The sequence below is a fragment of the Haliotis asinina genome, chromosome 15 (assembly GCF_037392515.1).
Source record: "Haliotis asinina isolate JCU_RB_2024 chromosome 15, JCU_Hal_asi_v2, whole genome shotgun sequence".
NCBI classification, from domain to species: domain Eukaryota; kingdom Metazoa; phylum Mollusca; class Gastropoda; order Lepetellida; family Haliotidae; genus Haliotis; species Haliotis asinina.
The window spans coordinates 13,951,827-13,977,480 of NC_090294.1; the positions used below are offsets into that span (position 1 = coordinate 13,951,827).

The following is a 25,654-nucleotide window of genomic DNA, read 5'->3' on the forward strand; positions in this document are numbered from 1 at the left end:
TATATATTATTGTATTTCATTAAATGCCAATTGTAGTATACTGATGACGTATTTCTCTCCGTAGGATATTAATCTGTTAAATCCTCTTGGTGGGACCAATACAATGGTACAGTGCTTCAACATGGTTCATAGTTAAACAACTAATGCTTTTCATTACACCTCTGCTTTAGACGAATATAGCTTTTACTGTTGAAGTAGTGGTTGTTGGTTCGTTTTGTTAGTATTCATTCTCTTGTACTAAAGTCCCCGTCTGTAGAATGTTTGAAATGCCAACTCTCTTGCCAAGCATCGTGTCGTTCTCACCATTGTGTAGCAGGTATTGTTGTTTGTATATTCTTGAATAGTTATGGGTACATACATGCGATTCGTTTAGTGTTATTGATAACTATTATAGATTAGGTGATAGATGCACCAGGTTCTCATGTTGTGTTCTACTACCAATCAGTCATCATCACGTTAACACTACGCTGTTTGAGCACTGGGTTAAATCCCATATATATCTCGGCACGGGATTAGATCCAATATCTGAGCACAGTATTACATCTAAGCACACTGTTATATCTAAGCACACTGTTATATCTGAGCACACTGTTAGTACCTGTTTATAGAAGCACATTTCCTACATATCTCCACGTAGGATAAGACCCTTTATATGCTACTTCTCAAAGCAACATGCTAAGAACGTGATTGAACCCGGTAACCAGGGTGATATCCATGCAACAAACGCATATATGTATACAGGTGGGTTATCCCATAGTTAGTTTTCTCGAACTGGTCAAACAATAATGCAATTAATTTTCATATCAAACTTTAACGTGTTTACTTTCGAGTCTGTACCTTGTCCATCGGTAGTCTTCTATTACACCCTGATTTGGGAATGCCCGCCTGTATTTCTGTCCATGTTTGACACACACAAACATGTTTGTTGTATGAATATCCTGACGTATCTGAACTCGCAAAGGCAGATCTTGTAGCGGACATAATACTCTTTACGTTTGTTACTCTCAACAAATCTATCTCTTGGCCTGTCTGTTTAGATGCTGAACAAAAGTCGAAATGTAAAAAAACACACTGCGTGAATGTTCACCACGCTTCATTTACAGAATACGAAAACCCCCAGGTTTTGTGACTTTTACTCAGCATCATAATACAGCCTAGTACTTACTAATACCTAACCTTTTACACGTGCGGTTTGGCCTTGGTGATAAAATGTTACCAGTAACTGCTCATAGTGAATACGCAAGCAATAAAATGAATACAGCATTGTTGGGTACACGATATAAATGTTTGAATGCAGTTAAGAACAAATGTTTGTAGTTGTTCAGTTAAATGATTATGTCTGCATCATATTGTGTTCTCCTTCCTCTGTAACCATGACATCTGCACCTTCTCCGGGAATATCCATCGTGTAAAGCTACATGTAATACCATAGTGATACCTCATTGTCATTGTGTTGTGAGAGTGATCCCACTTGCATGACCTTGACCTTTACCCCCAGGACCCCAGCAATATGAGCACTCCCTCAAGCACTTCCGGCGAGCACAAAGAGGCACGGAATCTACAGGTAACTCTTTTCTCTTTCTCTCTTTTCAGATCTTAAAAATGCAAGTCTGTATATTTCCGATTATTTTCCTGTCTTAAAATTATCGGATGAAATTTCATTTGTGCGAATTTCTGACAAGTAGTCATATAGTTTCTAACTTCACTGATCTTGTAACAGTTTCTTGCTGTCATTCAGTTCTACAGAACTACCTCGTCTGTTTATTTAGCTGCCCTACCAATTCGAAAACTTTCTGTGACTATTATTGCCCACTAACATATGTAACAAATTCATACCTCATAGAGCATAGCCATTTCATCTGCATCTCTTACTGACAAGAACACTATATACATTCGTCACCTATTCACCATCCCTCTCACAACTGGTTTTCCTAATTCTGTAGTTCGTAGAAGTCAAATACCATAGATAGATACTAGTAAAACCTATCATGTCGCTTCATTCCATGTTCATCACTCCCCACAGCAGCGAACTGGACCTTTATTCTTTCTTCTTACACTTCACATACCTAACCTAGCCTTAAGACTTAATCCTCCTCCACATGTCACGCCCCATCACCTGACGGGCACCACTTATATATTCTTCATTTTAGGTACAATATCTCCTCATGGATACCCTTCGTCATTGGAACCACATCTTCACATGCATCTCTCGTTTCAGTTTACGACATTGCATACCATATTCTTGAAATGTCTTGTTTTAGTTTTTTGATGAACTGGAAATTATTCTACACTTAGCAGCTTGGTCGCACAAAACTTATAAAACATCTGTGGCTGGTGCTTCTCCGTCGGCATTAACTACTACGTCTTGACGACCAATATACCACATTTCATATTTTGATTAAGTTTCATCACTGTCCATCAGGTACCCTGATACAGCAATGGTTGTACAGAGACTTTAACACTGATCCCATCTGGTCATAACTGTAATTTCAAGAAGCAGAACATTTTACTTTTGAACAGCAAAAGAAGGTTGTTGTCCACATGGGTGAAGGCGTTCTCGTGTCAATGGGATGTCTGGCTAAGACTTGACTCTTTATCTAAGACCGCAATCTTAAGACACGTCCTCTGTTGTGTGGCGTTAGGCAATATATTTTTTGGTCTGCTACCAGTAAGACAGAGCACACTTACCCTTTTCGCAACCACCGGGTGTCAACATGCATTTCAATGATCAATTCATCAATATAATTGTCAAGTCTATTTTATTATTCACGTAGATAATCGATACGGATAATTCTTCGGAATTAACTTTTTGAATCTACAAAACAGTGTCCTTAATTAGCATGAACCAAAGTTTCTTTGGAATCGGTTTCAAGGTTATAAAGCTGCTACACTTCAAAAGACACAGATCAGAAAGATTCTACATTTATTCCATGCAAAGGACATTTTCCATCCCAAGGGAGTCTACATCAGTAGGCGGTCAAAGCAAGAAAGGTAATAGAATGGCGTGCAAATGGAAACACGCCAACCCTTATCACTCATGTTCGTGATATCAGATTACTCAGTACAGTGTCTGAAGTAGAACTTGTCTTTCTTGTCCACAGGAAGTGAGCTTCTCGATGGCCTTTTATCTCAACGCCAAAGATAGAGAAAATGTTCTCGAGCCCAGGTAGGAAGATCTCCATGTTTTGATGTTCCTTGAGCCGTTTCTGTTTAATGTGCCACAGACGGGTTCTCCTGTGATGTGGCACATGCAGCGTGGTTATTTCGATACAACTGAAGAGAACATTACATGTAACTGACTCTTTGGCTTAGATCTTTCTCTAGATGAAATATCTTGCGCATAGTTAGGTTAAGTTTTGATGACCTCCCTCTGAAAATAATAATAATAATAATAATATTAACTCATTTACGCCGTATTCATCGTGCATTTAGCTGACTATATAATCTAGTGAAATATTAGTTTTCTCTTTGGAAACCGGTTGTGTTACTATTCATGAGGTTGTAAGAACTGCAACAAACGTGAATGAAGTTAATGCTCGTATTTGCGTCATGTTGTGTACAGGTTAAGATGAAACATGTACATAGTTCAGAATGGAGCTGAAAGCGACACAAACACATATGAATCCGTAGTTAAACTATGCAATATCACTGGATTTTTGTTTTCAGTCAGAAGGACCTAGCGAAATCTAAGACAGCCGAAATTGCCAAATTTGTGGTTAATCAAGGCACGGTAAGACTGAATAGTTTCATTTACAAACAGCATACACATGGTCGTCTCACGTACAACAAAGTATGAGATGTTTTTGATAGTATTACAATGTCAACTGATATTTCAATCTAGGTAACCCAAAATTAGATTTGACAAGGAGAGTGCTTGATTATTGACAATGGATAACAACGAGTCGTTTATGTTTACAGGCAGTTAATATTCCTGACTTGGAAATCGATGGAAGATTTGGCAAAGGACCGGTGAGTGACTTACAGCTTAACACAATAATTACTGAATTATACACCTTAAGACCGATGTTTGTCAAGGAAAAACAAAACTATTCCACTAAAGATCCACTCAAGAGTTCTCAAATCACTTGTATTGGAATTGTGTGTTTCTGACTGGTCATATTCCTAAACGATTGCACACACCTGTAGTGTGTATTGTCTCTGTATCTGATGAAGTATGCAATTGGTAGACTAAGGTATTTATCGTATTTGTAAGAATGAAGATTTCATTTTAAATTTCGAAAATATGTATCACTTAGTCAATAATAATACACTCATTACAAGGTGTCTTGCTTTTAGAACTACACACATGAGTCCTGTTTCTTTAACTGGACAAGAGACCCGTGAAGGTCCGCTGTAGAATAGGCCTTCAGCAACCCATGCTTGCTATGAACGACGACTGTGCTTGTCGTAAGAGGCGACTAACGGGATCGGGTGGTCAGGCTTGCTGACTAGGTTGACACATGTCATCGGTTCCCAACTGCGCAGATCGATGCTCATGTTGGTGATCACTGGGTTGTCTAATCCAGACTCGATTATTTAGCTTATATAGCTGGAATATTGTTGAGTACGGTGAAACCTACACTCACTCACTTAACTGGATAAGACATACGGTACAGTATTTCGTCTGTGTTTTGTATTGAAAAGAATGAGACTAGTCATGTGGTGCAGACTTATGCAATATTGAATATAGGCAGTAATCCTCTGTAATACACTATTAGTGATAAAAAATGACTAGGGTTCCCGAAATAGGCTTCCCTCACGCCATTGTTACATGAATAGTTCTGCTGGAATGTTTTTGTTTAAAGCATAACTGCCACATATAATGCATCATTGTAAATGTATATTAAGAAACACACAAGGTTCATTATTATAGTGTTTTAGGGTTAAGATGTGTGGCTATGCACGTACTTCTGAAATTAAAACTTGTCAACATTCATAATTCAAATTTCGGACTTTTGAATAATCTTCTGGACTGGCAACTTTCAAGCATAGCTATTCCTACTGGCTAGCACAAATTGGAAACTGTTTCTCACACTTGATGGAATACAATTTAAAGTCACGCACTTACTAATAAGTTACTCGCACTTTTATCTCTACCTTTTTTCATGCTCCAACTCAGTGTGTGGATCCCGATGGCTTTCGCATACGGAGCGTCTTGTGCATGCCAGTGTTTAACAGTGACAAGAAGATCATTGGTGTCACACAACTGATGAACAAGCTCAACTCTTCACCGTTTGATGATAATGATGAGCATATCATTGAGGTAAGTTACGACGTGGTCATGCCGTTTGCAGTTGTTACCTATGCAAGGAGAATGGTGCAGATTGGTCAGGTGTTTAGTTTCTTTGAATATACCCATGGTGAAACATTTTGATACCTTTGTGTGAGGTTTGCCTGTGCGTAAGTAAGTCTCTGGGCATACTGTTGTCGTTAATTGAAACGGGACGTATGTAGCGTTTTAACACAAATAGACAAGGAAAATTTAACCAAACCACTCATTGCGTCTGAATCAGAACATTATTTCGAAACGCTCCCCTTTTTCAACAACACCGAAAGCCTTTAATTTAAGGCCATAAGAAGAGGCATTTGTTACTTATGGTACTTAGTGGTACAGTCCTTTCATATTTATACTATGTGCAGTTTTGAATATAATTTTTATGCCTTTTACGCGTAAATTAAACTTCGTTCTAGGCATTTTCCATCTTCACTGGGCTTGGAATACACAACTGCCAGATGTACGAGAACGCATGTCGCCTGATGGCCAAACAGACTGTGGCATTGGAAGTCCTCTCCTACCACGCTACTGCACAGAAAGAAGAGACAGAAAAGCTCGTCGTACGTTCTGCTGCCTACTCATGCCTTTCATTTACTTCAAACAAAGTGTTTTGCATTTCTTGACCACCCGCAGAATATGTTCTGCAGATTCATTGTTATGGGCCTTCGGCATTCTGTATGCACATTCTTAGGAAGTCGTAAAGATATTTTGTCGTTGATATTTGGGAGATTAACTGAGAAATATAATCAGAAATTAGACCAATATATTTTTTGTGGGACCTGTTTTAGTATTAGCGTGTAGTGAAAACCATCATACACTTCAACCCAACTACTGTATGTAGTGGGGTATAGTACGCTTAACACATTGGAAGTATGTATTTTATTTTTCCACGTCCTTCGATACTTTTCAGCTTTTATTGCAATGCAGATTTGGAGGTTGAAAACTGCCTTGAATGATCAGGCCATATGAAATCTTATATCATGTGTTACTAAAATCAAATGGAGTTGATGACTGTGTGACTTGTAGCCGCAATATTGATGGATATATAATTTGAATATGTTTAAAGTCTCCAGTGTGTAGAACATTAGCTATGTTAAGAAGTAAAAGATGGTAATGTATTAAACTCGTTGAGATCTGGCTTCTAATCGGTCCTCAGCAACCCATGCCTGTCGTAAGAAGCGACTAACGGGATCGAGTGATTATTCTCGCGGACGTCCTTGACACATTTTACCGCATCCCAACTGCGTAGATGCTGTTGATAACTGGATTGTCTGGTGAAGACTATTTACAGACCGCCGCCATATTGTTCTAATATTGACAGGTGCGGCATTATTCAACTTATAAACAAACCAAGCTAGTATAGGAATATGGAATTGCCGATGCCCCAGCTATGTCATGACAGCCATTGCATCCATACTACTGGATCGAAGTGTCCTGAACCTCACTCAGACATGCATAGTCTACCGGAGTAGCGAAGTTATTCTTCTGCAAAGCTCATATGTATTTACTCCCTCAGGAATGCGAAATCCCGTCCGCCGATGACTACCGTCTGTACAGTTTCGACTTCGACGACATGGTACTCAGTGACGACGATACACTACGAGCTGTCATCAGAATGTTTACCGATGCGAACATCATCAACAGTTTTAAAGTGCCTTATGATGTAAGTAGGTATTTGTTTTTGAACCAACTGAAAGCTGCAAACAATATTGGCACGATTTCTTTAGGGAAGTGCGAATCTACGAAAAATATTTTCGTTTTCAGATTGTATCAATACCGGATAAAACGAAACCAATATTTAGTCGTTTGTTATAGACTGATGTGGGCAATATGTCAGGAGACAATAATAGTTGAGATATTTTGCTCTCAGGGTTTTCTTTTCGCAAGCTAGTATATCCACTTCATAATTCATGACACCCATCCCGGGTACGTGTCATCGTACCCCGACAGTGTTAGAAGTTGCTGACACACTCGTGATGATTCGGGTTAGAACTGGTCTTTGGCATCCAATGGTTGTCATTGTCAACTTGCTTGTTTGGTTGCTGTTTAAGTAGCCCTTAGCAAAAAAGTATGCTCATGATATTAAACACTGGTTGGTCTAGACTAGATTATCTACAGGCCGCGGTGATATTACTGCAACATCAGTCGTTTTTCTTATTCACATGTCGTTTGACGATTTTTGGTGTGTCGAACTTCATGCAGCTTGGACATTTGTAGGTAATATGCCGATGGACAGCCAGTGTGAAGAAAAACTACCGTCCCGTCACCTACCATAACTGGCGGCATGCCTTCAACGTGTGTCAGACAATGTTCACCATGCTCTTTGTAAGTAGCCTCTATGAATGTTTTTGGGCAGGACGGGCAGCCTAGCGGTTAAAACGTCCAGTCGTCACGCAAAAGACTCGGGTTTGAGCTGTCAAATTGAAATGTCCATCATACATTTTTGAGATATTGATACATAAAGGAATATTGAAAACCATATCACATTTCGGTCCTCAGAGTGGTATTAATTTGTCAGTTATAATGCCGTGAAATTGGTGGACAAAAGCGTCAAACCCTATTCGCTCACTCACCGCTAGATACGATACATATCAGATTTCTGTTGCGGGATGTTCCTAGTTAGAGACATTTTAAGGCCGTCATATAAAGTATTTGCGGCAGCTGACCTGCGTTTACTCTAGCTGTTTGACAAAAACGTAAAGTGGTAATTTTGTGGCGGAAACAGCATCACTATTGTCATTTACAATATCTGTTCAGTCGCCCTTTGAATTACTGTTTTTCAGTTGCAGCTCTGTCAGGATGACCATTAGTCACTCTTATATAGGTTCCATTGTCATTCAGAGATTCCAGGGGCGTTGGGGTAGCCTGATTGGTAAAGTGTCCTCTCATCACTATGCAAATCGGGTTTGATTCCCCACATGGGTACAATGTGTGAAACTATATACACTCACTCACAGTGATTTCTCATTGACAGCATTCTAGCACAGCAGAACGCGCAAGTGTAACGTTTATGTTAATGTTTTTCAGGGTGATTTATTATTAATGTTTATTCAATCATTCATCCATCCATCCATCCATCCATTCATTCATTTATTTACTTATGTAGTTAGTGTTTCGGGTTTTTTTGTTGGTGTTGGGGATGGGGGGACGGGGGGACGGGGGAGAGAGATTTAGAAGGGTTTGTCCAGCTCGTCATGGGGGATGCGCGTCTTGGAAACCCAGCGTATGTTAGACCCATTTCAGTTTCATAATTTCAATCTCATCACCTTGTGAAGTGGAATCGATTATGTAATTACTGACAGTTGGTTTGTCTGCAGACCGGCCACTTACGTCCACTTTTCGGTGACCTTGAGGTATATGCCCTGATGGTGGCCTGTCTGTGTCATGACCTGGATCACAGGGGCACCAATAACGCATTTCAAGTCAAGTGAGTACCCTCTTTATAATCTATGAACATAAAACTGACCACTTGCAATAAGTATGCTGTAATGTAGTAGCTTGTGTGCGTGTTTATCAAAAAGTCCAAAGTATTATATTTCTTTCATTTTTAATTTTCAATGTTCATTTTATTAAATGAATGAAGCAGAGCATAAGATTTAGACCAAAGTGAAGAGGAAATCTGGATTGTTCGAGAGAGAGCTATATCGTGTAGATGATGTTCGAGTTAACGAGGTTTCGTTGTTTTGGGAATACACATCTTCACCATCCATCAGATAAGGTACAAACATGCCACAACATCGGTAGATAAACATTCTGAACATCAATTTCATGTTGTAAATATTTCAGAACGTAATTCAGTATTGATCACTCATACATGACATCTCTCAACAGAGTGGCATCCCCGTTGGCCATGTTGTACAGTACATCCGTGCTGGAGCATCATCACTTTGATCACTGCATCATGATACTCAACAGCGAGGTACGTTTACTCTTCAAAAGGATGCAACATGTTGGCAATGCAGATATGCATACATTGAGCACGGAGAATTCTCTGATTTTGGGTTCGCATCCTGGTTCACTCCGATCATGTTTCCCAGATTTCTCTTTACCATGCCATACTCACGAGTTGCCCCGAAGTGGTTAAAGTTTGCGGACTGTGTTATTTCGGATTTCCCGTCCCATTTGACTGATTCGACGCTATAAGACCGTCAGAAAACGTTACACTCTCATACTGTGTTCAGAGCAGTCCTCATGGCTGTGAAGTAGTCTAGCGGTTAAATCGTTCACTCGCCACACCGAAGACCCTAGTTTGATTGGGACAATGGGTGCAATGTGTGAGTCACTTTCCTATTGCTTTGATATTGCTAAGAGCGGGGTAAAACATAACTCACTCTTTCGCTCGGATCACGCTCGATTGCAAGTGAATGTCCGTCTCGTAGTCCGTTTTCCTAGATATGGAACAGCCGTGCTGAGCGTTAAGTATTATGTGAATGAACGCAGCTTTTTCTTGTTTTATATTTTTTCAAGAATAAGAAAAAAAAATAAAAGTGAATTTTACCCGTTCAAAAAATGTAAACTAAAAAGTTTTTTTAAGCTTGTTTTTTGTTGTTTTATACACTTCATAAATTGCCAAAAGTAAAACACTTTGAGTACTTAAATGGAATATTACTTTTTGATTGGTCATTCTGTTTTCATTTTCCCCCTCCTGCCTTCGGGTTTTACGAGGACAAAAATCCGTAAAACAAGAAATAAAATTGGTCTGGCTTTATGGTTGTTTTGTCGAAGGTACAGTAGCAAGTATTTTTTACTGAACGCGCTGTTTGAGTTCACCTTTAGTGTATATTGTACCCGTGCTTCAAAACTGAGCATTGATAGTCAAGCCAAAGATAATGTTTGCCCGAAGAAAATTACATTTTCCTTATCACCTTTTCACAAGTTGTGTGTATTATATCTGTCTCAGAGTTGCGTCGGCAGCTATGATTGAAACACTGATTCCTGGATTCGAATACCAGATTAGTTTAATTAAGCCCCTGCCGTTACCAAACCAATATTCCACATTCATCTGAAACGCCGCGATATGATTGAATAGTGTAAAACCAAAATCTCTGTGTGTCGGAAGTAGGTACACACCAGGAAAACATGTAAGATTCTGTAGCTTCTCTTGAATTTAAAAGTACGTGCTAGTTTTCAGTAACACTTTCAGGAATGGTGACTAAAACTGCATGTTGGTGTCAGCAGGAAGTGTTGCGAAAACTTCGGCCAAGCAGTAAATGCATTAATATTTCTTCGGTTTCCAAAGTTTTAAAATATTCTGCAAGAACAATAGGACAAACAGACATCAATCAAAACATCTAAGAACATTTCAATTTCAATAAAAATCCATCTTCTTTCCATGTATAATAATACGTTGTCGGTAATTCATTTTAAAACAGAATCACATTCTTAACAGCATCACATGGGTACAATTTGTTGATTAATTTTCTCATGCCGGCGAGGTATTTGCCAATATGGCGTTGCTTATTTCACCGATCACAACAATCTTCGTGCGATCGCGAACTGTAAATTGTTATAAATACATGCTTTATCGAAAGTGTTTTCATCCTCGTCCGGAAGGAGATTTGTCGATGTGAGGATTCTGTGTTGGGAATATAGTTTTTGTTTTTAATCGCTCATGCGTTTGAGGCGAACGTGTCGTAAATCCATTAATTGCCGGTTCTCTGTTTTAGACGTAATCGACATTTGCAGATTCATTCCAGTGCATGGAGATGCGGGAACACGACATATGGCAATAACCACTAATATGGGCATGCCAGTTTCACAAAATGAAGCAAGCGAGAACGATAAAACCTGCCAGAAACAGTTAGGAACTAGTTTTAATGGTGTTTGAAACTTTGCGAATCAAATAAATTTAAAATTATCACTCTCCATGAAACGCATCCCCAAACATATGAAATATTCTCAGTACAATCTGCATCAGTTTTGTCTGTGTGTGTCAGTTGAGAGAAAAAGCTAAAGTGAGAATGGTGATATATACTCAAATAAGTTAAATAACCTCCACGATTGGAAGGCTGTGTGTTGCAATCCCTACCAACGTTGACAAATTAAATAATACATTTAGTCATATGATACACCTGTACATCACAAACATGATATGTGGTATGCCCAACGCAAAGCGAAGAGGTCGCCACTGCCTGATGAGATATGCCAGCCCAGAAAGTAGGCAACGATCACCACAACGGAAATGTTCACTTTAATTTTAATTCACATCGTTGGCGTTTCATTCATATGGTGTCGTCATATGGAAAGAATCGAGTGTGCTATAATTATAGTGATGAAACCAACGGTGGTGTTGCAGATTACGGGTCAATATTAAGTGAAGTCAGGATTCAGGGTTGCCCTTGATTGAATGTCCGACGGCGGCCAAGCACAGGTTTCTTTTGCTCCATGCCTTTTGGGGCAGTGGGGTAGCCAAGGGGTCAACGCGTCGAACTCCGTAGAGTCGGGTTCGATTCCCTTCATGTGTACTATTGGTGAAGCACATTTCTGGTATCCATCTCCGTGATACTGCTGAAATATTACTAAAAAAGGAGTAAGGCTAAATTCACTCCCTCACTCATAACATGCTTCCGTGATAAATCTTACATGTTTACGGCGTTGATCACTATGGTATGTTTCTTCCAGGGCAATAACATCTTCCAGTCTTTATCTCCCGGGGACTATCGCAGTGCAATCAAAATGCTGGAGCATGCAATTCTGTCGACAGATCTGGCTATATACTTCAAGTAAGTTGTCAGCTTATGTTCTCATACGCTCACGTCCTCTTTCCACAGACAGTATTGTGCTTTACGAAAGGCGTGAATCAATGCCGTATGTCTCTACTTGCATTCAGTGAGTTTAGTTTTACGCCGCACTCAGCAATATTCCAGCTATATGGCGGCGGTTTGTAAAAAATCGAGTCTGGATTAGACAATCCAGTGATCAACAGCATGAACATCGACCTGCGATGCGTGTGTCAACCAAGTCAGCGAGCCTGACCACCCGATCCCGTTAGTCGTCTCAAGTGGCAAGCATGGGTTGCTGAAGGACTATTCTGAATCAGATCTTCACGGGTGACTTGCTATCAGATTGGGTTATATGAAGTGCATTGCAAAACCTAAAATTAAAAAAATACGTTTTGGTTCGATGGACAAGCCTGAAGTAGACATACGGTTTATAGATAGACACGTATGCAATAGCAAAGTTAGATATCCGTACGTCGCTATCAAAATGTAAAAAAGACGCGATTTCTATAAATCTAGTCTACATTGGGACACCATACACAATGCTTTCCATAACGTTTTCCTTTGACAAAATGTTCCCAGATGCTTCGTTTAAGGATGGGAGTGTGATGATGATGATGATGATGATTATGATGAAACGCCTACACATTGTATGAGCCTCAGTGAAGAACGTATAACGAGCAAATAGTGATAAGATGTTTTCATACCTTGCAGGAAACGAGGAGACTTCAAGTCTATGATAGAAAGTGGGGAGCAAGCGTTTGACACCAAATACAAGAAGGATCTCCTGAAGTAAGTAGTGGGTGGCCGCCTGGCCGAGTGCTTAGAGGTTTCTCTCGTCACACCGAGCACCCGGTTGGTGTCCCCAGTTTAGGTACAAAGTATGAATCCCTTTTCTGGTGTTCGACGCGATGATATTCAGGGAATATTGCTGAAGTCGGCGAAAAACCCAACTCAAAAGCTCTCAAATAAGTTCGAGATACTTCAAGGAAATCATGGTCTATGTGGCCAGCATATATGCAAGGATTGTTGCTGTTGGTGATGATGATAATGTTGTGTGAGATTTAACAAGTGCCTTCAGAGTAGTCGATATCGTGTAAACCTGTTAATAAGTAATAGGTACCGAAGGGAAATAGCAGCATTGGCAATCCATAAATGTGCAAGTGAACGTAATTGAAATCAATAAAAGTGTAAATGTTTTTTCCAAATCTTTCTGTTGATTAAACGCTTTGTCAACAAAGCTCTCCGTAACCTTAACGCAATCTTAACGTTATTTCAGGGCGTTCTATCTTATGGTGTAATAGCCTCGGAGATTGCGGTCATAGCTTATTTGGTGATTGGAGAATCTTTCTTTTTGTTGGTAGGAAGGCAGTGCAGTTTTGGTGCGTGTCAAAATACATGTTGGACGCCTTACTGCCTCAGTTCCTTAAACGGTTTCCTTTTCAATCGCATTTTTAAGCTTATTAAACTTTGCAATACTGTACTAGGTGAAGACGTTGTACTTAAGACAATGTCCAGGGTACTAATTAAACCGTTGAATTCATCTTAAAAATACAGTTATCACAGAAAAAGGTAACATCTGAAAGATTGCTAATTTTCCGGTTCCATCAAACCTTTTTACGCCAGTTCTTTTTCACCGCGCAGTGTTGTCGATCGTTTACCCGCCAAAATAACATTTCTTATGTTAATACAACAGCCTGCTATTTTGATTGAAAATACCTATTTTATTTTCCCCAGTAATTAACCGCCGTTCTTCGAGCACATGACTATGAATCCTTCTCAATGTACATAAATATATACCAGACAGAGCATTAACCGGAAATGTTATTTTCCTGCGTGCCAAGATGATGGATCTAGAAAAGCAAGTTTGTTTAAGGCATCGGAGGCAACATCTGCCCCTCTCAATCAACTTGAGAACAAATTGATAATATTTATTTGCAATCAAGGTGAAATACGGCTGTTTTTTCTCCATGGAATTACTACCCTGTCTCCGCGCACCGCTATTTACTTCCACATCAGTCTAACACATCAAAAGCCTGAAATGTTTGTTTATCGCTGTTACCATGACGACGGTTAGTCACAAAAAGGTGCTCCAGTCTCTTTCTCCATCTCCAAATGACGCATGAAGTAACGAGAGCAACACAAAGACAAATAATTGTCTAATTAGGGCCCTGTTCAAATTTGCGTTGACATTAGGTCTGCGGGTTATTTTGTCAGAAAACTCATAATGGTGCTCAGATGTCAATCACAGCTATTGAATATTCCTCAACGTGAAATAACATGTCATACATGATACACAATATTATTGATAACTACTTCAAGGAATGTTTAGGGCTTGATTAACCCCTTAATGTCATGTTCGGTAAGGCAGATAAAACAAAGAAGCTTTCAGAATTCCAATGTGTTTTAGGTATTGATATTTCATTTACACATTTTAGAATATTTATGGCTTGTTATATTCAGACTCATTCTGGTGAAAATGTATTTAAATAATTTAACTACATCATTTCGGACGAAAGGTGAAAATCGGCTTACTAAACTAATCAGGTAGATTGTATGAACTAATTCGACATGGCAGCTAAACATGGCATTTCCAAATACTTGACTTTGCGTTCCAGTGATGAAAATGGATTTCTTGATTTTTGTCTTGTCCTTGATTTTTCAGAGCAATGATGATGACGGCGTGTGATGTAGCTGCGATTGCTAAACCATGGGAAATCCAACAGAATGTCGCCCAATTGGTGGCAGGGGAGTTCTTTGAGCAGGGAGACATTGAAAAGCTAAAACTAGGAGAACAGCCCATTGTAAGCCTATTCTCACTACCAGTGACATCAAGTAAAATCCACACAGGAACGCTTGTTTATTTTTTTGTTAATTAGAGAAAACACACTGTACATGTCTTACATACGGATGCAGTGCAAACATGTTCAGGGCATTGCAAGGTACGGATACATTTGGAAACTAAATACACATACACACATGCGCACGCACGCAGAAACTGATTGTCTTCATATTCTCATTTGTAATTGTTCTATTTCAGCCAATGATGGATCGGGATAAGAAGGATGAGCTCCCAAAGATGCAGGTCGGCTTCATTGATGCAATATGCATGCCAGTCTACAAGGTGAATCTTGCTTCTGTTTAATCTACATGCATACGTTAGCAGTGTATATCTAGAACGTAACGAGCAGCTCATGAACAATCAGTATTATATGTACTCGGGTATATGGTCAGACCTAGCTAGGACGTCTTAAAGCGTCCACTAGAACGGCCGAAGACCTGGGTTCCACACCTAACATGGTCTCAATAAGGAATAAGCTGCCGGATTCTGCTCTCAAACGGTGATATTGATGAACTATCGCCCAAGGCGGCATAAAACCAGATTCACTGTCCATACGTTACGACATACCTGGATTTCCTTGGCCTAGATTTTCGAAGCTCTCTTTGCGCTAACATAGTTGTAAGTTAAGTTAATATTAATGTATGGCACTTACGGCTGTCTTAGCACTGACAGAGCTTAGAAAATCTAGGTGAAATCCCAAAGATTTGAGATGAAATCTCTGACGTCGTTTGAACTGAGTCTATATGACTGTGCAATATGCTCTTTTCACTATTTTCGCAATTTCTTCTATTTTCGAATTTTCCTTTAAGCACTTTACACTAAATGAAAACTACAAATATCAAGTTTTTTTCAGAATCCAAATATGAAAACAAAATCGAACATCCCTTGCAGGTGTCACTGGGATATCTAAAGAATGTATTGTCAAGAAAAACAGCAATAAAAATACTTCCAGTAGTTTTTTGTGATAGACGTGTTTGTAATGCCAGGATACTTGGTCAGTTAATGTCAAATGTTCAGCTTATAATCCTTGTATTGATATTACTATCATAGTTTCCTATGAGGTAGTTTCGCATATGAAGTGTTCTTGCGAGTTTACATGTCAGTATAATGTACCTCGGTCAAATGGCTGTACTTGAACTGGATCAAAAAAGAATTGGTACAGGGACGCCATAATGAGAGCATTTGTGGTCGTGAATGACGGTCTATCGGTAACGATATCATTTAAGATGTTCGCTGAGAAATGGACCCGTCTCGAGCCCTTACTACAGGGCGTTCAGAGTAACAGAGACAATTGGCATCAGATGTCAGAGCGGAAGACAAGCCAGAGCTGTGGTTAAGTGCGGCACAGCGACATCTTCTATACTTCTTACTTCGTGTGCCTGGTTGTCGTGCAATAGTATAAGCAAAACTTGCATGGCTTCAGTCTCATGTATTGAGGAATTATTTATGCCTGTGACGAGGGTTCAGTGGTAGTGTTGTCATATTTGATATGACGTTTGATTCGTACAATACCAGCTTTTGTCAGTTTTTCGGGAGATGAAGGTACTTACTTTCAAATTATTTTCGCATGTTACTGGGGCGGTGGGGTAGCCTGGTGGTCAAAACGTTCGCTCGTCACGCCCAAGACCCGGGTTCGATTCCCATCATGGGGACAATGCGTAAAGCCCATTCCTGTTGTCCCCCTGATATTGCTGGATATTGCTAAAGAAGGCGTAGAACAAAGCTCACTTGTATGTTAAGACATTTTCTCATTTTCCCAGGAGATAAAAATGTTTAGAAGTAATTGATCCGCTCGTGTGACATCAACATGTTTTTGGAATTATATTAATACCTGATTATATTCTACGTGATGTTTCGTGCGTCCTGAAGGGACGTTTTCTTGCGTAGTTTAATTACAGCGCCAATACGTCATCTCATCGAAAATCTGAAGGTGCCCTTGAGGAAGATGAAATTAATTAGACTTAAAAGAATAACATAAAAAGTGACTGAAAATATCTCGCGTAGTTATTAAGGCTTTTTTATTAGATTTTAACCACATCACGAACTTTCTTTTGAAGGTGTGTAGAATGATATTAAAAGCGTGTCTATATCACAGTTGTTCATTATGATAAGAAATACAAGAAATAATTGTAATGGTAGTTTTGTAATGTAACACAACACTGTATGCTTGACTGATTGTGCTAGGGGAATAGCGTTTGCGCTTATCTCTAAATTGATGCCTACAAGCATTCCTTAAAGTTCCTCTATACATTAGACTGAAGCAATGCTGGGGATCTTTGTTGTAAATATATATCAAGCATCTCATCACACATATGAACGAATATAGGATAATGAAATATATACGTAATGTCCATTGCATATATGAACTTTGAAGATGCATGAATTATATATTCATTTTACGGAAACATACTCCTATATGACTATAAACATTAGATATGTCTTGTGATCACGGAGCATTTCTTGCAATCATACATTTAGCGTTTGGTGTAGAGCAGTACTACAGACAATGATAATTTAAATTTTGTTTCGAGTCAAATAATTTCTGTCATAAGCCTCACCTTGCCCTTAATGTTTTTAAACAGATAATTACATTCTTTAGCGCATACCTGAATGTATTTTCTAGACGATGTGTGAAACGTTTGTTAACTCCATCGATTGACAGTATTTTTGAAGATGGCACACGGTTATTTGGAAAGGATACTAGAACTGAGCAAGCAAATTGTCAGATCCTTCCATTTCTAAACTAGACGTTGGTCCTGATCCACAAATCTTCCATAGACTTACAAACAGGTTGTAACGCTATGAGCGCTTAGTGGATCGGAATCAAGAATCAGAGATGATTTTTTATTTAAAAAACTGAATTGAAATTATTTGACAAAATCTTATGAAAACAATACCTTTTCACTGTTAAATGTAAAATCTAAATTCTGTTTCTCCGCAAGTTAGTATGACATCATTCAATAAATTAAACTGATCATGTTAGTGAGTGTGTATGTGTAGTACTGCTCTTCACTTGTATGTTGTCTGCATGACAATTGCTGTATCACTGACGGATAATTTTGGTACCTATTTGACAGCTGTTTGCCTCGATGACTGACAAATTGGACCCATTGTATAATGGATGCCAAAGCAATAGGACAAACTGGCAGCAATTGGCTGATAACATAGATACAGAAAAGTGTAAGGAGTCATCGTCCACGACAGGTGCATCTGAGGTCCTTGTGACCTCAAGTCTTGGTGACCTCTGTCTGCGGTCTCCCTTGTTCACGTTTGATCTTGTCCTGTCTAACGACCTCACCCCTGTTAATATTTTAACCCTAACAACTGCTAGCAACTTGCTAACCTTTCGCATGATATGCCCCACCCGCCCCTGTCCCTCCAGTATGGTACCATATTTTGGAGTTGTTGTTGCGAATAGAACGGAAAACGGAATTCAAATGGATGTTTTTTTCTTGTATGCCTATGCATGTGTCTAGCTTTATAGCAGTTTTTTAACATTCGGGAAGTATTAAAACATAAGGTTATGGGCATTTTTGCATGAAGGTATGATCCACTTGATCCACACCACTCTAGGTACCCTTGGCACCATCATGCATGGTTTACGCCCGCTGTCTGATATTGAACTGACCTCTCTTAAAGAAACCTAACTGCAAGAACGTGTATGAATTTGCAGTAACGGATTCAAATCAGTACTGTTCCCGTGAAAACAAGTAGTGTTGGGTTGCATTCAGCGGCCATAATATTTGCTAAAAAAGTCATTGATTAATTACAACGTTCATATGACTTTTACTGGAAAATTGCTTTAGAATATGAACAGTTTAGTAATATCTTTTTTATAAATCATTAATGGGATCATTAGATACGTATTAGTCCATATCATCAGGTACCATTTGGAAAGCCATGCATTAGTACTCAGTGGAATATTTGAACAAATTCAGTTAAACACGTGAGTTTCATGAACTGATTTATGTATGTGTTTTTGTGAGATGAATACTTTCTACTTTCCCTCTTCCCCTCCTGGAGCCTATAGCGTTTAGCGTTATTACCCACCCCGTTTCTTTTTACCCTCATTGGCTGTTGGTGGGGGTATGTGTGCGAAAACAAAATGATGTAGCATTGTCCAACCCTCAAAGATTACCGAATTGTCTTTGAAGCTGGGTTGTGTAATATACAAGGATGCTTGATTTTATTCACAACTGTTCATATTTCTTCATTTCAAGTAAATAGTGATATTGGATTTATGATTTTCTCTTTGCTTTATAACACATTGTATGCACTACATAAAGAGCATTCATCTTGGCTTCACCTGTTCCGTATCTGGGTCTTAATTGTCACCATCACTCGGCTCTCAAATATAATATAGACTCCTTCCACAATGCCGGCCATCAGACTAACATTTACCCACACAATTTGTCTTTAACGCTACCTTGCCTGAGGTATCAAATTTCAGAAAGATCTGTAGGAAAGATTGGCATACCCATTGAATTTTTTCAGCGTTAACGTACTTAGATGGTTAAAAAACAGAACGCTTTGTCCTTGGGTAGAGTGGAAGGAGTCATCAGTAGATGAATAGATTTCTATTACTAATACTTCTCAGTGTCGTGTGTTCTTTTCTGAAATCATGTCAATTATATCATTCACTTTAAACATGAACTGTAAGTATCTGAATTATCATGATCTGATACTCTCTTAAAGATAAAGTGCATTATATTAGGTGCATTCTCTCTAAAAGTACAATCAGTCGGCATTTTAAGAAAAGTCTCTGGACAATTCTAATCTGATCGAAGGAATCCATCTAACGTTTCTGTTAACATAGTTTAATAACATATAATCTATTGGTTCCCTGCCCATTAATATGGACATGCTAATATGGTGCCTATTTTCTTGAAACAGCCTCCGACACTCCTAAACCGGAAACCGGAAGTAAAACGGACAGTAACAAAGCAATTCTAAGTTCGTCACCACAACCCTCTCCACAGCCTTTGTCCAATGATCACGTAGCTAGCAAGTCACGTGACACTGATTCAGTCACACTCGCTTCACAAAAACAAAATGGCGCTTCGTCTCACACTGCACAGTCTGCACACAATGGATCCCAGGTAACATTGGTAACGAAATATTGAAAGTATGTCGTTGGAATGGTTGTAGTGTTAGTTTCAGGTTTTCAGTTGAAAAATGCCGATGTAATGATGAAATGTCATTTCGTTGTGACATATGCTAAAATGCCTTCCATGAGTGAGCGAGTTTAGTTTATGCCGCACTCAGCAATATTACAGCTATATGGCGGAAGTCTGTAATTAATCAAGTCTGGACCAGACAGTCCAGTGACCAAGAACATGAGCATCGATCTGCGCGATTATGAACCGATGACATGTGTCAACCAAGCATCCTTCCATGAGAATGAATTAGACTGATAGTGATTCGTGTGTGTTGATACCATGATAAGAAATGCCCCGTTTCATTCCTGAAGAAACCAAGAAGGTTGCACGTTTACCTGCAATATTTAAGCAGCGAAAGAGATCGAGTTCCAATATAAGAAGAAAGGTGCGTTTCAGGTATTATCTCAGAGGAGGAAACAGGCAACCATTTCAACGGTATGAAACCTAACACCGTTTAGCGTACCGGCAGTTCTTTGGGGACCGCCATTTATATGGACTATGCAGTGGAACATTTTTAAGAAGTAATATGAACACTTATATAGGAGCTTTTCCGATCAAAAATCATTAAAGCTATTTGGATGAAACTGCAACGAAAGGTTAGCATTGTCAGGTTGGCACACATGTCTATTTAACAATATATTATAAATTCAACCTTTTCAATCAACCATCAAATTATATGCCAAGCCGTAACCAAAGAATGTGTATTTTGGAAATAATTATTACGGAAATATGCTCTGCATGCATAAATGTTCCACCGAATATTCATGTCATTACGTTTATGTGAATGTTGTATAATGTATGCAAATGTAATGTAAATCTTGCACCAACATATATGTTGTAATTGTTCTCTCACATAAATGTTTTCAAGTATTTTACAGTTGTGTTTTGTCGTGAAATTGAATTGTTTATGGTGCAGTGTACCAATGAAAAGCTTGTCGTAGAGACGTGGTTTGATAATGCGTAACCTATTCTGAATTTATGAATAAACAGGTATGTCTCTTTTACGTGAAAAATGTGTGTCGAAAATTTCTGCTCACATGACGTAGATGGGTGGGCATGTATGTGGGTTTTTTTTAGATTGTATGTCCAGATTATGGATATGTCGTGTATGTGACTCGTATATTATTTAAAACGGGCCAAGATATAAAGAAAGTCATGAAGGATTTTCTGTCGTGTAGCTTTTAACAGTATTATTGTTATTGAGTCCTATACATTTCCTAATCTGTCAGCGTTTGAAACCATTTACCTGCTTAACTTTGGTCAGTCTCTGGGAGCACCGATAGACTCAGACGCACATTTCTAATTATTGACAAATATTCCACTTTGTCCATTTTCATCTTCCAACAGAGTCCTCCAGCAAGTAGTAGATCCGTTCATAAAGCACCACAAAGTAAGTATCAACCAACATCATCTTCACCAACAGCCATCAAACAAGATTCAGTGTGTGACTCAGACTTTTCACCCAAACACAGCAAAAGTAAAAAGCAAAAGAGTGGCTTCTGTGTCATGAGCTGAAACGACCTTATGCACCTTTACTTACAACTTTCTCAGTGCCAAAGTAGAACTACCAGATGCATCTGAAATAAAATGGTAATGGGCGACAGAAATACAAAGCTGTGATCAATGCTCTACCAAGAAGACGCAATGGCGATGAAATTGATGAAAGCGTATGGCGTATACCGAAGGATACAGGGGCGATTACATGGACCCGATGAAGAGCTGTACTAGGAATCTGTTTGCACTTGGTGTTGACTGACCTTGTTGGTCTGATTCACTTTGTAGCTGAATGAAATGGAGACTTGCCCTTTTTGTTGTTGATGTTGTTTGTGACAGACACATAGATGTGCGTCGTGGATATTGAATGCCATCATGGATATGATGTACCTTGATGGCCTCAGGTGCTGTCTCTTGTCATGGGCATAATGGATGTTTGAATGATGTTAAGGTTCTGTTGGAACTTGAGGTGATGATGTTTTCCTAGATGTTAAGTGACAACGTGGACGATTTGACACTTGGTGGTACCTTAGGTTGAGGGTGTTGACTGGGTTGTAGATGTGACGGCGATTGACGTAAATTGACGTCAACTGATCCAGTGGATCTGTTGATTCTTGATGTTAAATGGCGCAGTAAATGTATCGTTTTCACGGACCAAGTAGATATTATTAATGGGCGGATCTTCTGGCATAGTTGGACGCTCGATTGCCACTTTCCGCATTATCGTGCATACATTACCATTCTTTATTATGTGTCGGACCAGAATGAAAATAATAGTCTTTTTGGCAGTTTGTGTTTCATAGAACGTGTTGCCATGAGTGAACAATTTAAACAATAAGTTTAGTGGTTTTGTCGGTTTTGATTCCTTTAAATTGCTTAGTGAACATTCAAATCGATAAAAGTGTATCATTTTCTCGTTCACTTTTGTCCACACAGATTCGAAGCTTCTGTGTCTTTTGATCATGGTTGTCCTAAAAGATACAAAAAATTGACATCTCCTGATTCTGGTTCACTGTTATCCCAGAAAATCCGTAACTTTTTCGTGTTTATAGTCTGGTACACAGTGGTTACAGTAGAAGCCTCTATGATTTCACCTTCAGGTTCATAGTTGTCCATGTAGGTTCAACTTGCTACCGATCAGATTCCGCTACATGTTTGGGAAGGTATACAATGAGTTTGGAACTCAGTTTATCCAAATGTACGTCATTTGTTATTTAAAAGTTTAAGAGTTCGAAATTCTAAAGAGGTTTTGCAGTCTACATCCTTTATAGGTTCAGTTATACGAAATGTATTTAGAAACCTGAATGTGTGGAATATGAAGAATTTTGAGTAAGTTCAACGATATCTATTTTGCATTCCACAACTGAAACTGTGCGAATCCAGCTACAAGTGATAGGAATCTGCATCGCATAATAGTAAGCACTCTGGTCCAGTTAGCACGCCTGTGGTATTGTTGTGGTTACGTGATCCAAATATTTGAGGATTTCATGCATCATGTAAATGATAAAAGTACCTGTATGCCGGGAACATTTAGTTATTGCTGTTCAAATAATGCAGGTCGTTTTCAATACTTTTGATGCCACATCTGTGATATTGCATGTTTACACTAATTTCCCTGTAATTTCCATTAAATGTGTTAGAAATGTCGTCAGCGTCAGAAGCACACTGTGATATGTCTTGTCAGATATTATCGCGGACATGTGTATTGTGTCATTCGGAACACATCGGCAGTTCCCGATGTAAACATGTAACAAGCTTACCTAAACTATAGCTATGAAGCTTTTCTGCTTGGATTCATCTCAAACACGAGTGGTAGAAGTCATCACTACTCTTAGTCCACTCTACCTTAATGTCAGATTGAATCTCAAGTACAAACCTTATATTTATGAAGATATGATGTGATTTGAATGTCCGAATGAATTAGAGATGATTCAGCAATATGTTTTAATACACCAAGGTACTAAGATTCATGTTGTAGGGTGGAATACATCAATACACCAATATGAACCTTTTGTATATGTCTCACGAAATGTTACACTATTGAACAGTTTGTTGGCTATACCTCAGTATCTGTCGAATCCATATAGCGCGATGTGTACGGTTTTATCATTTATATGTATTGTTTACCATTCGTTCTTGTCAGTACTGAAACAACACCTTTATCCAAATCCTTATAATACAGTCGTATACATCACTTAGTAGCACATCGTCACAACACATACATCATGATAATACCAATAGTAGGACTCGTTACATGAAGTCATTGACCTGCTAAGAGCTTACAGAAGAGTTGACAAAGGCATTAATTTAAACAATTATTTCGAATATTTGTGACTGACAATCAACATAATGACAATGTGCTTGCTCCTCAGCAATAGAATGTCATTGCGATACTATATCTATTTATGCTGGTAATGTATTAATAAAATATGCTTATTAATGACGTACGTTTTAACGGAAACACACTGATCTACATGTATATTATGCGTTTATATTTTAATATTCGATGATGGTTTTTGCGTGAGATTATTATCAATCCATGGGTATTAAGGTGTAAATTGAATCATGTAGGTGCTAAATAATAAGGTCATCACGCGTCTTTACTTTCTGCAATAAACATGTCCGGGTTTGCTGGCGAAGTGCATGTTATGTCTACCATCGTCATCGCAGTACTGTGTTATAGTACATGTCACCATTACTGAACTAAACATAACAAACATTGTTTGAAGGTTAATCTATTGTTTCTGAAGGATCAACATCTTCGTTTAGATTGCACATGTAAAATTATTTACCTTACTTGTGGAGATTACAACCGACGCGGTTGTGATGACGAATAACGTGTTTCAATGATACTCACTGGGAAGTCCTGCACATAGCCACTATATTGTGTGTTCTCATTTGACAAAAATCAGTGTAAATATATCTGTACTATTTGTGATATTACGTGTACATATGCAATATTTATGTTTCTCATGTGTTTGTACATGAATTAAACTTTTCTTCTCATATCTAACACCAAATATCATACGTGCTCCCTTCTTGACACAATGTATTTACATTGGATTCACACAGTATAAAATACGTTATGCTCACAGTCTGAAGTTCATCTTTTGTTATTATTGGAAACGTCTGTTGGGGATAAAGCTGTAAAATCTGTGATACGGTATCGCCGATCCAACAAATATCCTAAACATAAATAACTTCTGACTGGTATTCTAGAAGCTGGGAAGAACAGTATAAAGACACTTTGTGGATGATATCAAGAGTCTGTGTCGAAACGTCGCACACACACAAAAAAGGTGTTATCTATAGTATAATTAACGACTGGTTCCACTGCGTTCTTCCTGTTTGGTTCAGCATAAGAAGTCATTTCATGTCCAACACAAAATTTGTTTTGATAACACTGAAATACATACTTTCGTTTATTAAAGTTTAGACAACATATTTCACCTTTACATGAAAGTCCGCTTATCGTCAGTCTGAAATTAGAACTGTGTTTATATGAAGTCGGAGACTTCAAATGTGGGAAGTGATATTGGTAACGTCAGTCGTCGTGTAAACTATCTCAGACATTCGTTTCCAGTTTCATACATTTCTTGTTGACTCATTTGTTCTATTAAAGCAAAGTGATTCTCAAATCAAAGTGTTTGTCATCTTTCTGACTTGCCATCGTCAGACAACTGGTGCTCAACCTCACTTCATCATAGTTCACAAAGGGGCGTTGGAAAATACTTGGCAGCTAGGCTTGACCATTGCAGGAGCTGGGTGTGACCTGTGGGGCAAAATACTCACTGAACCAGTTAGGGGATTTATTATTTGTTTACGTTGTGTTCGATTTACACAATTGGGATACAATGAAACAACCACGTCAACGAGCCTGATCGCCTGACTGAAGTGATTAGCTGCATATGCCTTGATCTACGCACCTGGAATACAATGACGGATGCCATCGAGACTAACGTCCCGATTCCGTAAGTCGCATGTTACAAGCATGGGTTAACGCCAGTAAATAACAGTGAAATTGCGACTTGGAGACTTTGAAAGACACGTCAAAGGGACTTCCGACTCCGTAAGTCGCATCTTACGACAAGCATGGGTTAACGCCAGTTAATAACAGTGAAATTGCGACTTGGGGACTTTGAAAGACACGTCAAACGGTCAAAGT

The 25,654-nt window shown here is 38.8% G+C and overlaps 1 protein-coding gene across 3 annotated transcripts in view; it reads left to right on the forward strand.

The window, feature by feature from the left end:
* LOC137264871 (cGMP-specific 3',5'-cyclic phosphodiesterase-like) overlaps window positions 1–25,127 on the forward strand; it is a 135,860-nt gene extending 110,733 nt beyond the window's left edge. The window contains exons 7-24 of one of the 3 annotated variants that reach the window (XM_067800216.1): window positions 65–106; window positions 1,499–1,564; window positions 3,102–3,166; window positions 3,667–3,730; window positions 3,919–3,969; window positions 5,120–5,263; window positions 5,692–5,835; window positions 6,792–6,938; window positions 7,493–7,600; window positions 8,593–8,702; window positions 9,107–9,194; window positions 11,897–11,997; window positions 12,709–12,786; window positions 14,660–14,798; window positions 15,035–15,118; window positions 17,914–18,040; window positions 19,730–19,935; window positions 21,343–25,127. In XM_067800216.1, coding sequence (XP_067656317.1) covers window positions 65–106; window positions 1,499–1,564; window positions 3,102–3,166; window positions 3,667–3,730; window positions 3,919–3,969; window positions 5,120–5,263; window positions 5,692–5,835; window positions 6,792–6,938; window positions 7,493–7,600; window positions 8,593–8,702; window positions 9,107–9,194; window positions 11,897–11,997; window positions 12,709–12,786; window positions 14,660–14,798; window positions 15,035–15,118; window positions 17,914–18,040; window positions 19,730–19,935; window positions 21,343–21,510 — 1,932 coding nt within the window. In that variant the 3' untranslated portion in view covers window positions 21,511–25,127. The remainder of the gene's footprint in view (window positions 1–64; window positions 107–1,498; window positions 1,565–3,101; window positions 3,167–3,666; window positions 3,731–3,918; window positions 3,970–5,119; window positions 5,264–5,691; window positions 5,836–6,791; window positions 6,939–7,492; window positions 7,601–8,592; window positions 8,703–9,106; window positions 9,195–11,896; window positions 11,998–12,708; window positions 12,787–14,659; window positions 14,799–15,034; window positions 15,119–17,913; window positions 18,041–19,729; window positions 19,936–21,342) is intronic. The other 2 variants (XM_067800217.1, XM_067800218.1) reach the window with 2 other exon arrangements.
* The last annotated feature ends 527 nt before the right edge of the window (window positions 25,128–25,654 follow it).